Source organism: Sorex araneus, chromosome 1 (genome assembly GCF_027595985.1).
Source record: "Sorex araneus isolate mSorAra2 chromosome 1, mSorAra2.pri, whole genome shotgun sequence".
Classification (NCBI taxonomy): Eukaryota; Metazoa; Chordata; class Mammalia; order Eulipotyphla; family Soricidae; genus Sorex; species Sorex araneus.
This window is the reverse complement of record NC_073302.1, coordinates 120,188,796-120,201,451: the sequence shown is the minus strand read 5'-3', so window position 1 is coordinate 120,201,451 and position 12,656 is coordinate 120,188,796. Positions and strand designations below refer to the sequence as shown.

Sequence of the window (12,656 nt, the reverse complement as noted above, 5' to 3'; positions counted from 1 at the left end):
CAGCTTTAATCCAGGGTTCGTCTCTAAATCGCACTATGTGTCCGGCCCATCTGATTTTCAACACCTTGGCAAATGAGACAGCGTCCCTGATTCTTGATCAGCAATGGAGGTCGGAACTCTGGATTCCTTCTCTCGCTTGAGTGAGATGTGATATTCCAAGCATAGCTCTTTCAATTCCTCTTTGGGATACCCGAATAGCCTTCTCATCTTGTTTGCATAGGGCCCACGTCTCTGAGGCGTGTGTTAGTGCAGGAAGAACGGTGAAGTTGAAAAGATGTGCCTAGAGCCAGAGGTTCTTCGTCCTCTTAACAACTTCTTCGATGCTCTTAAAGGCGTTCCACGCTGCTCTCTTCCTCTTTCATAGTTCTGGTGCCAAGTCTTTCCTCATGTTGAGTTCTCGATGCAGGTACACATAGCTTCTGCATTTGGAGATGTTCGTTCTGTTGAGAGCAAATGGAACAGCAGGGGCTAGTTGTGTTTTTCATGAACATTGTCTTGGTGAGATTCAGCTGCAGTTAGACCTTTCCACACTTGTGGTCGAAGTCGGCCAGCATTTGTGCTGCTTGGCTAATGTTTGGTGTTATTAGAATGATGTCATCAGCAAAGCAGAGGTGGTGTAGTTGCCGACTGTCTATCTTCAGTCCCATTCCTTCCCATTCCAGTCGTCGCATTTGGCACTGAGGAGTTTCGGTGAAATGGTATCACCCTGCCGCACCCCTCTCTTTACATCAATGATCACTTCCTTGTAGAATGGTGAGATCCTGGTGGTGAATCTGTAATACAGCTCGCGGAGGATCTTGATGTACTGAGTTTGAACACCCTGCTTGGCTAGGGCTTCGACGACCGCCTCAGTCTCAACAGAATCAAAGGCTTTTTTTAAATCGATGAACGTTAGAGAGGCATCTTGAACTCTCACAAAACTTCAGTGAGCTTGGTCACCGTGTGGATATGGTCGATCATGCTGAATCCTTTTCAGAACCCACTTGCTCGCATGGTTGTCCTTCATCTAGTGTTCTGCCTATTCAGAATGACTCGAATGAACAACTTGTAGACGATGGATAACAGGCAGATTGGGTGATAGTTGCCGATGTCGTGGATGTCTCCCTTCTTGCACAACAGAATGGCCCTGCTGGTTTTCCACTGAGACAGAACCTTACATATGGACAGGTAGCATGTGAAGAGCGGAGCCAGTGTATTGATGAGTACTGGCAGCAGATTCTTCAGGTGTTCAGATCTGACCTTGTCTGGACTGGGTGCTGTACGCATCTTTACCGACGAAATGGTGTGTCGGATTTCGGAGGGGAGAACATTGGGAATGACATATCCATCCTGCGGAATTTGATATGTGGGCAGGTGGATGTGGCTGTTGAAGAGATCTGAGTAGAAGTCATGAATAATCCTCTCCATTGCCCTTCTGGAAGATGTGTTAGATCCATCAGGACATCGGAGGGCAGTCATCTTGGTCTTGAAGTTGGCGAAGGACAGGCGAGCATTGCAAATACTTCTCCGGCTTCTGCTGCATCTGCCAACACTGCTGCTCTTCTCTTTGAAGTCTTCCTTTATCGCTTCTCTGCACAGCTTAACGAGCTCGGACATTAGCTTGTGATTGTCTGAGGCTCGTGGCAAACCATGTTGGCAAACAAGCTCGAGAGTTTCTGAAGACAGGCGTCTGTTTGTGGCTTTCCCACTCTTGGCATTCCTTGCGCAGTCAATGGAGGTGCTGAACCAGTCAATCATATTCCTCATCGATGTTGTCAATGGTGGCATCTTCCCACATTGCTGCAATAGTGCCAAAGAGCTCCCAGTTGGTGGTCATTCTGGGAGTTCTCTTTTTAAACTTAAGCTTTGCAGACCTTTCTCCCACTCTGTGAAGTAGAATTTTGCACAAAGGAGACGGTGGTCTGATCCTGTTTGGAGTTTTGGGACAATAGCGACAGCAGTCAGGCAAAACCGTTGATTGAATATGATGTGGTCAGTTTTGTTGTGGAACTGTCCACCGGGAGACTTCCATGTCCAACGTTTAGATTCAGCCTTCTGGAACTGTGAGTTGCCATGGATGGTCTCGGTCAACATGATGAACTCAAACAGTCTCTCACTCTGTTCGTTCCATTCTAGGCCATGGGTCCCAATGTGGAGTTCTTGGGGCAACCTTCTTGGTCCTATCTTGGCATAAAATCACCAACAATGATCTTGTAGAAGGTATGGTCTTCTTTATAGAACTTCTCCAGCTCCATGTAGAACTTTCCAATTACTTCTTCCTCGTAGTTGGATGTTGGTGCATAGATGATGAAGATAGAAACTGCCAACAGTGAGCCACATCTATTCAAGCGTAATCATCCGATTTGGGTTGATAGGCATTCAAATGAATCAATGCTCATGGTTAAGTTCGTGTTGATAAGGACACCGACACCACTGACGCCTCTATTGTCGCAGGTTCCAAGGAGCAGTTCTTCTGCAGTGTCAAAAATGGCATGATGTGATCCATGCCTTTTCGTTTCGGTCAGACCAATGATGTCATACTTGATCTTCTGCTCTTGCACCACTAGGTCCTCAATGGATGCTTCTGAAGCCAGCGTACGTCCGTTGAAATACAGACAGTCATTTTAGTCCTTATTTGTTTTGGCAGTCTAGTTCGTCCCTGAGATTCTGTCAGCCTCTCCTTGTTCATCTTTCTTAACGCTGCCATATCAGGGGTTCTCTCAGTGTCAGGGGAATGAGGCCCATTGTTGTTACTGTTTTTGGCATATCGAATACGCCACGGGTAGCTTTGCCATGTGGGCGGAATACTCTTGGTAGCTTGCCGGGCTCTCCAGGAGGGATGAAGGCTTTTAGGGCGGCCTCTAATCACCCTTACAGGTGTCCCCATGGTTCACACCATATTTGAACCCCATCAGATATGGTACGGTAATTATGGAAAATGGGTATTAAGTGTTATATGATGTTACGGAAAGCAGCCTGGAGTGTGTCGGTGTCTGGGTAGTGGCGGTAGTGGAGGTTGGCCGATAAGGTATTTATCTGGCGCTGATAGGGCGGGTCATCTGGGTGTGATCCCTGGGCCGCCAGAAATTAGAGGAAGCAGGCAGAGGATCTCTGTTTCCGGGTCCCATTGAGCCTGGAGTCCAAGATCACAAAGTTCTATTTTACCTGGTTCTGTGGGGCTTCACTCATCCGTGAGGCTCAGCCCAAGTGTCCAGAAAGTGGCCTGGAGCGTGGCGGTGGCTGGGTAGTGGAGGCATATATACTAGATACTATACAGTATATATACACATTATACACACTATAAAAACACCGTGTATGTGCACACACTATATATACTGTTTGTCTACACACACTATATATACATTATACACACACATTGCATGTATGTTTCATCCGGAAAATATACAGGGGGGCTCGGGTGTAGGAGACTCAGTGGTAGATCAGATGTTCCACATGTCTGAGGTCAGGACACCTCAAATGAAAGGGAGCATCAGTAAGGACCCGGGTCTCACGGATGCATCGTCTCACGAGCACCCCTTCCTAGTGCGTCGGACTGTTGAGAGGAAGCCACGTGGCCCCAGCTGTTCTGGCGTGTCTGTGTTGGGGACCGGCCCCACGCCTCCTCCACCTGCTGGCCCTGTGGCTTGCTCCAGGCTTGCACCTCCACATGCACACGGGAGAGTTTGTGTCCTGGTTGGTGCCAGTAAGCCCCCAGGCTCCGCAGGAAGGTGGCACAGGAGCCCTGGCTCTGGCCTGCAGTGGCATGGCCACTCTCGGGGACACAGGCTGCCGTGGTCCCCGCACCATCTTTCAGTTTGGGAAAGATTTCGCCTGCCTGAGATACAACGGTTTTTTTGTTTTTTTTTTTTCTCTTTCGGTCACACCCAGCGATGCTCAGGGGTTACCCCTGGCTCTGCACTCAGGAATTACTCCTGGCGGTGGTGAGGGGACCCTATGGGATGCTGGGGATTGAACCCAGGTTGGCCGCATGCAAGGCAAACGCCCTACCCACTGTGCTATCGCTCTAGCCCTGAGATAGAGTTTTTTGTTGTTAATTTCTTGGAGTCCACATCCACCAGTGCCCAGGGCTTACTCCTCACGCCTGGTGGGGCTTGGGGGAACACGTGGGATGCTGGGGATCGAACCCTGGGTCAGCTGTGGGCAAGGCAGGCGCCCCACCTGCTGTGCTATGGCTCCAGCCCTGGCGCACGAACCCCTTCTGCACGGACATGAGACCCAACAGCCGAGGAGTCAGGCCTCATCGGTGACCTAAGAGGGGGCTGTCAGGAACTCCTGGGAGAAGACCTGATGGGGAGATCCCCGCTTGGGGTCCCGGCTCCTGGCTGTCGAGCGAGGCCCCCTGCTTTGTACCCTGCTCGTTAAGCTCCACTCACATCTCCTCGTGGACAGACGGGTGTTTGGAGCGCAGAGCCCTGGGGGCTCCTTCGGGGCACCCCCAGCCCGGCCCTGGTGCCTGGCTTCCCTCTGGGGTGCGGCTGCTGGCAGAGAGGCCTGGCCCTGGCGTGCTGGGGAGAGAGGCATGTGTACAGAGAGGCCCCTGTCGCAGCCGCTGTGCTTTCTCTCCGGGCCTCTCCCCCGGGCCCCCGTGAGGCGAGGGGAGAGGGTCCCACCCACAGCACGGAAAAGAATTCAAGGGGTTCGGGGATTGCGAGCTGCAGTGAGAAGCTGGGGCTCGCACTCCCTCCCAGACCCATCAGCCGCAGGCGCGGGACATGCCCCCCTGCAGCCCCCTCCCCGCACCCCCTGCACCCCCCTCCCCGCCTCCCCACGGCCCAGCCCGGGGAGCGGCCTGCCCCACGGGGCCCTCCTGTTGAGCCGCGCCCGCCCGCCCGCCGCAGGTGCCCGTGTTCCTGCTCTTCCTGGACTGTGTGTGGCAGCTGGTGAGCCAGCACCCGTCCGCCTTCGAGTTCACGGAGACGTACCTGACGGTGCTGTCCGACAGCCTCTACCTCCCCATCTTCAGCACCTTCTTCTTCAACTCGCCGCATCAGAAAGACGCAAACCTGGTGAGCGCCCGGCCCCGGGTCCCAGGGCCCCGGGCTCCCTGTCTGGCCCTGGTTGCAAAGACAGCGGGTGCCCTCCGGGAGGGCTCGACCCCATCCCCCCAGCACAGCGGGGACCCGCCACTGCCGCCCCTCAGCCTGCACCCCACCGCCCTCCCGCTGCTCCGCAGCTCCTCAGCCTGTTTGTTTCCTTGCCTGCCGGTCAGAGAAATCAGCATCACGCAGGGGGCTGGAGTGATGATAGCACAGCGGGTAGGGCGTTTGCCTTGCATGCGGCTGACCCGGGTTCGATTCCCAGCATCCCATATGGTCCCCTGAGCAGCGCCAGGGGTAATTCCTGAGTGCAGAGCCAGGAGTAACCCCTGTGCATTGCCAGGTGTGACGTAAAAAGCAAAAAAAAAAAAAAAAAATCAGCATCACGCAGCGGTGGAGGGGCCCGGTCAGCCCGCAGACACTCCCAGCTGTGCCGCATGCAGACCCTCAGCTGCTCCCCATGCAGGTGCTCAGCTCCCCCTCTGTGCAGGCTGTTAGCTGCCCCCCATGCAGGCTGTCAGCTACTCCCCTCCCCCACTCCGCAGCAGGCCCTCCCCTGGCCCCTGCAGGCTCTCAGTACCCACCGGCCTGCTGTTTCTTTTCTGGCAGGGCAGGGAAAGCCCCGAGGCCCCCGGCCGGCCCCTGGCCCAGCTCTCCGTGTGGGACTGGTCCGTGCAGTTTGAGCCCAAAGCCCAGCTGTTACTCAGAAACCCTCTGTACGCGGAGAAGCCAAAGCCAGACAAGGGCCCGCGGAGGGGGTCTCGCTGCAAGGTAAGACACCCACCCCTGTCTTCGACGCACGCACGCCCCCAGGTGACAGTAAAGGCCACAGGGGAGGGGGACGGGTGCCCCAGGATCCAGGGCCCCTCGGCTCCTGCATAGCTCATAGCTTCACTCTTCCTGGCCCAGGGGGAGGTGTACTCCCAGCCCCGCCCCCACTGCAGTGCCCCCCACGACCCTGGGCCCCTGGGTTCCCAGGAGCCCCCAGCCACCATTCCTTCCAGTGTGGGCTGCGCCCCCTGCTGGCTGCAGACTGCAAGTGCATGGTGTGCCTGGGTGGGGGGGAGTACTTCAGTGCTGACAGGGGGAGGTGCTCTCTAGGCAGCAGGGGCCTGTTACCCCCGCACTGTGAAGGCAGCCCCCCACCCCGTCAGACAGTTCCCTCTCTCTGCCAGCCCCGGTGGGGAGGCCTGGGCCCTGCAAGAGACCCAGGTTGGACAAGCCAGCAGACAGAGGTCAGGGGTGACTTTGTGGGATGGACAGAGGTCAGAGGTGCCCGGTTAGGGTGGACAGAGGTCACGGGTGTCTGTGTGGGGTGGACAGAAGTCAGAGGTGCCCGTGTGGGGTGGTCAGAGATCAGCAGTGCTTGTGTGGGGTGGACAGGTCAGGGGTGCTGTGTGGAGTGGACAGACAACACCTTTGTGGGGTGGATAGATCCGGTGCCGAGTCAGAGGTGCCATGTGGAATGGTCGGAGGTCAGGTGGACAGATGTCAAGGGCACCTGTGTTGAGTGGACAGAGGTTGGGGTGCCGTGTGGAGTGGACAGGTCAGGGTCAGGGTACTGTGTGGAGTGGACAGAGGTCGGAGTGCCATGCGGAGTGGACAGAAGTCAGGGCACCTGTGTGGAGTGGACAGAAGTCAGGGCACCTGTGTGGAGTGGACAGAAGTCAGGGCACCTGTGTTGAGTGGACAGAAGTCAGGGGCACCTGTGTTGAGTGGACAGAAGTCAGGGTGCCATGTGGAGTGGACAGAAGTCAGGGGTGCCGTGTGGAGTGGACAGAAGTCAGGGCACCTGTGTTGAGTGGACAGAAGTCAGGGCACCTGTGTTGAGTGGACAGAAGTCAGGGGCACCTGTGTTGAGTGGACAGAAGTCAGGGTGCCATGTGGAGTGGACAGAAGTCAGGGGTGCCGTGTGGAGTGGACAGAAGTCAGGGCACCTGTGTTAAGTAGACAGAAGTCAGGGGCACCTGTGTTGAGTGGACAGAAGTCAGGGTGCCATGTGGAGTGGACAGAAGTCAGGGGTGCCGTGTGGAGTGGACAGACTCCTTTAGGAAGCTCTCCCGTGCCCGGCAGGTGGGGCTGAGCTGCAAACAGTGCTCAGAGACCTAGCACAGGAGGCCACTGTGTGGCCCTGGGCTCTGCAGATTGAACCTCTGGGCCTCAGTTTCCTCTTCTGTAAAATGAAGCTGTAATAGTGACCTTGAAAAGAGGTAGATTGAGGCCAGGAGTGCAGTGAGATCTGAGCAGTCAGTGGGCACTCCATGTGAGCCCTGGGTCCCTGCCCTGCTGACCCCTTCTGTCTCCCAGAGGGAAGGGCAGGAACCCTGGTCATCTCTGAGCTGGGACTGGATTGCCCCGCTCCCTTGTTCTATTTGTTGTTATTCTATGTCAAGGAGCGGTAGTCCAGTGGGTAGAGCTTTTTGCCTTGCAAGCAGCCAACCCAGGTTCGATCCCCAGCATCCCATATGGTCCCCCAAGCACCACCAGGAGTAAGTCCTGAGTGCAGAGCCAGGAATAACCCCTGAGCATCATGAGGTGTGACACAAAAAGCCATAACACAAAGAAACTAAAGAAAATTTAAAATGTGACCTGGAGCCCCAGCACAGCGGGTCGGGAGCTGCCTCGAACGCACTCACCTGAGTTTAGTCTCCCTCATCACATGTCATCCCCTAACCTCCGCCCCAGCCCTGACAGGAGTGATCCCTGAGCACAGAGCCAGGAGTGAGCTCCGTGCACCGCCAGGTGTGGCCACCTGATCCCACACCACCCAGGGAAAAATAAATTGAGAATGCTTTATAATAAAAATTGCTTTTATACAAGGAAGAACCCCTGGCAGAAATAAAGTGTTTATTTCTGTGAGTAGATAGCACAGCGGGTAGGGCGTTTGCCTTGCATGTGGCCAACCTGGATTCGATTCCTCCACCCCTCTTGGAGAGCCCAGCAAGCTACCGAGAGTGTCCCGCCCGCACTGCAGAGCCTGGCAAGCTCCCCGTGGCATATTCGATATGCCAAAAACAGTAACAACAAGTCTCACAATGGAGACGTTACTAGATCCCACTCGAGCAAATTGATGAACAGCGGGACGGCAGTGCTACAATGCTATAAAGTAGTTAACATGATCTCATTACATTTAATATTCAAACACCAGTCCCACCACCATCACACCTTCCCACCACTGTATTTCGGATGTTTCCAGCCCGAACCCAAATCCCTGCCCCAAAGCAGAACTTTTGTATCGCTCATTATGAAAAACAGCTCAAAAATGCTACAAAAAAAAAAGTATCCTTAGAGGAAAGAGTGTGGAGATTGTTGCATTTCACCCAGGGGCCATCAAGCCCTTCTATGAGAGATCACTAACATGTAGTTAAAGGTTGAGCCTTGTGTGCTTTATATATATATATATATATATATGTATATATATATATATACACATATATATATGTAACAGTAAGTCTCAATGAGAGACATTACTGGTGCCCGCTCAAACAAATCGATGAGTAACGGGATGCGTTACTGTATATATATATATATATATATATATATCTGTAAAAATGTATTTCCCTCTAAGACTGGTTGCCTCCTACTTGGAACCCTTTGGAATGTGCTGGTAAAATCTCGGCATATGGGTCGGGTGTGTCTCGCTGCTTCTCAAGTGAGCTTGTTTTTCAGCTGTGTGGCCTGGGGGCGGGTGGGGGAGAGGGGGCCTGTGCCCCCCAGTGTGTCACTCGTCCACACTCGCAGCCCAGTGCCAGGGCCCCGTGAAACCCGGAGGGCGCGCGGGCGGCGGGCGGGGCCACCCCGGGTGCCCACGTGCCGCCTTCTCTCCTAGCACCAGCGACAGCTGTCCCTGCCGCTCACGCAGCCCAAGGCGTCCCCCAAGAGAGGCTTCTTCCGGGAGGAGACGGACCACCTCATCAAGAACCTCCTGGGCAAGAGGATCAGCAAGCTCATCAACGCCTCTGACGAGCTGCCGGACGCGTGGCGCGAGTTCTACGAGGCGTGGCACAGCCGGCCGGCCGAGCCGCAGGGGCTGCTGCTGCCGCGCGTGGGCGGCCCCGAGGTGCGCGTGTGGGCGCAGCGCTACCTGCGCTGGATCCCCGAGGCGCAGGTGGTGGGCGGCGGCCGCGCGGCCACCACGCGCAAGCTGCTGGAGGTGGCCGAGGAGCTGCAGAGCCTGCAGGAGAAGGTGGCCGCGCGGCCGCCCAGCCCCGCCCTGGCGCGCGCGCCCCCGCCCCCGCCACCGGGCCCCTGCCTGCTGCGCGACTCGGCGCGCCTCTCGGCCCTCTTCCCCTTCGCGCTGCCGCAGCCACGCCACCCCTGCAAGCCCGTGCTGCCCACCAGCGGCTGGAAGGCCCTGGGCGACGAGGACGACCTGGCCAAGCGGGAGGACGAGTTCGTGGACCTGGGGGATGTGTGACGGGTGCTTCCCGGCAGCGGCGGCGACTGTGACAGCGACAGCCGGGGCCTGGCGGGGCACAGGGGGACACCCCCTGGGCCCTCTGCCAATGTCGTTCCTGGAAAGGCATCGCCGCCCCAACCCAGCCCGGGCAGGGTGGGCGTGGGAAAGCAGCGCCTGGCTCGGCGCCGCTGCGTGTCCAGCGGCTCAGAGGGGCTGGTCAGACGGACGGCTGGGCGCGCGGGGCTGCCTGGCTTGCACTGAGACGGACCGCGTGGTGCTGCCGCTGCGGGCCTCCTGCCGGGTGCAGGGCTCCAGGCCTGCCAGCTGCACCCTCCACCCCCCCCCCCCCGCGCTCCAGACCTTGGGGTGCTGCACCGCCCTCGCTGGGGTGCTCTGGGCTCCAGGGCTCCGCCTGGCTCGCCCCCGGCCTGGGCTCCAGGTCCTGGGTCCTGCAGCCCCCGCAGCTGGTGAAGCCAGCGGTGGGGGGGCGGGGAACGGAAATATCAGAGTGGGGGATTGTGCTGATTTGCCCCCATCGAGGAACTTGGGTCTGGAGGTTCAGGAGTTGCCTATGACTCTCTGGGCCAGTTGGGGAGCCCCTGGGACGCCCCCACCACCATCACCCTCCCCCCCCCCACACACACACACTGCCCACCTCCCCAATGCGCTCCCAGGAGGGGCCACTTCTGAGCACTCACAACTCTCACACAGTTTACGTACCTCAGCGATCTCCAAGCCATAGAAGCAACCCCATCTGGGCGCACCCTCGGAGGGCTCCTGTAAAGGCCCTTGTCCCCCTCTCAATGGGTCCCTGTTCCAGCCCCGCGGCGGAAGGGGGGCGGGAAGACTCAGCTCTCGCTGAGTGTTTGCCTCCTGCCCACGTTTGCTCTCCTGTCTCGGCCACGGCCCGAGTATTATTTATGCACCTAGGAAAACTTTCCGTCGCTCAAGGCCAAGGGACTCGGGAAACGTATCACCCAGCAGGACCCTGTCCGTCTGCACTGAATGCCTCTGTCTGGGAAGTGCCGTGCTGTCTGCCCTCTCCTGCTGACCCCGGGGGGCCAGACACGGGTCCAGTCTGGGTTGCCTTAAGAATCTTGCTGTGAGGCAAGTTGGGGAGCTCATCAGCCCTCGTCCCCAGGTTCTGGGGGCCCCTTGAGCTCGCGCTAACGGTGTTCCCCCCCACCCCACCTCACACCCAGTATTAGTCAGTGACCTCTGCCAATTCCTCCCCATCTTCGTCATTCTCATTCCACAAGCGCCCGGTGTGGCGCCTTCCACGCCACAAAGTATGGTTTAAAGGCACAAGGTCATGGCCCCTGTCATAGCAGTTGAATGTGCATTGAAATATTTTTCTATGGTTTTAAGAAATATATATATATGATAGAAAAAATGAATAAGCTGTTGTAACATGTAAGGCCATGACAATTTACATATTTATATTTGAAGTCAGATTTCTATAAGCTTGTATTTGTGTACAGACTTCTCAAGTGGGTTTGTATATTGTGACATTTTTATGCGCGCGTGCGACGTGGATCATGCTTAGGAGCAAAAGCTGAAGCGAGACCATCGCGTTTGTTCGAAATGCTACACTGTGCAAGTTTGGAAATGTATATTAACTGTGTATGATAGCCCGCGTTTGTTTATACCTCCAAGTTTTTACACTGAAGAGAAATGAGCTTTAATCACATTCAAGACTTTTTTTTAAAAAAAAAAAAAGAAAGAAAAGGGAATAAGCTGTTCACTAAGTGTGTAAATGTGCTTTTTATTTTCTGGATGTACATGGAAGGTTTATACTTGTCTCTTCACTGCATCGTATCTGGTTGCAGAAATTAAAGCACAATTAACAAGCCGCGTTGCATTCAGGGTATTTGATAAAGCACGTGGCAGCATTCCATTCATTCATCCTGGAAATATTTATGAACAGTACATACACTAGGTGCCAGGCGATAGCCTACGAGATGTAAGATTGTGTGTGTGTGTGTGTGTGTGCGAGCGTGCGTGTTTGGCTGGTACAGTGAGAAACCAATGACTGAATATTTACATTTCAGGAAGCAATCAAAAGCTCTGCATAGTGAGCTAGGGTGAGAGGCCCTCTGCTGTGGGTAGGAAAAGGGTTCAATGGCACTTGCTCTTGGCTAGTGGGGCGTGGACAGTGAGACCTGAGTTCACGTTCACCCGCTCTCCTCCCAGAGAGGGTCCCCTGTGGGAGAAGGGGGTCTTCCCAGCTGTGTTTGACATTTCATTTTGTTTGTTTTGTTTTCCTTTTTGGGTCACACCCGGTGATGCACAGGGGTTACTCCTGGCTCTGCACTCAGGAATTACCCCTGGTGATGCTCAGGGGACCAGATGGAATGCTGGGAATCGAACCCGGCCTCAAACGCCCTCAAATCAAACACCTTCCCCGCTGTACTATCTCTCCAGCCCTGTGTTTGACGTTTGTGTCAGGAAAGTTCCTTTCAAGGGTGTCTCCTCCCAGCCCTTCTCCCAGCATAAGGCCATGGTCCAGGAGTCTGGAAGGCAGCCGGCGGCTCTGGCTTCCCTTGCTCTGTGTCTGGGGCCTCGGTGGGGGGGAGGAGGCGGCCTAGGGGCCAGGCTTCCCGGCTCCTGTACCTTATTGTCCTGCGAGGGGGCAGAGCAGAGGAAGCCAGAGCTGTCGGCTGGTGTCCGGGCCCCTGGCAGGTCACGATCAGGATCGTTGAACAGGAGCAAGGGCGGGGCCTGCCTGCCCCCCACTCTGCCAGCTCCCGGGCCTCTGGACCCCACTGCTGCGAGAGGGTTTGTAGATCATGGTCTTATGCAGAGCCTCTCCAGTACACTGGCGTGCCCGTGCACACACGCACACGCACACGCACACACACACACGCTCACACCCTCTCTCTTCGACCCCCCTGAATATTGGCATGCGGCAGGAACATGACTTCCAAGCACACGCTCAGTCCTGGTGCCACGCGGTCACCCAGGCACTGCGGCCACAGCCCTGTGTCCCCTGAGGACTGCTGATCCGAGCACCAAGGCCTCAGGCCTGCCTGGCCATGCCGAGTATCACCAGGAAACGCCCCCAAGCCCCTGGGCACAGGTGAGCAGCCCCCCCACCCGAATCCATGAGTGGAGGTGGGAGACGGGACCCCGTTGAGGCCGATTGTTGTCTGAGAGCCAAGGTGCTGCTTCTGCATGAGAGAGCGGAGGGCCAGGCCTGCCCCGGGCGATGCCCCGGAATA

At 56.1% G+C, this 12,656-nt stretch overlaps 1 protein-coding gene across 1 annotated transcript in view; it reads left to right on the top strand.

Annotated features, from left to right (window-relative positions):
* Positions 1 to 11,290, top strand: part of MTMR12 (myotubularin related protein 12) — a 71,376-nt gene extending 60,086 nt beyond the window's left edge. Inside the window, exons 14-16 of the mRNA XM_055120603.1 lie at positions 4,839 to 5,006; positions 5,646 to 5,807; positions 8,866 to 11,290. Of these exons, the coding sequence (XP_054976578.1) occupies positions 4,839 to 5,006; positions 5,646 to 5,807; positions 8,866 to 9,453 (918 nt within the window). The 3' untranslated portion in view covers positions 9,454 to 11,290. The remainder of the gene's footprint in view (positions 1 to 4,838; positions 5,007 to 5,645; positions 5,808 to 8,865) is intronic.
* Positions 11,291 to 12,656: the final 1,366 nt, after the last annotated feature.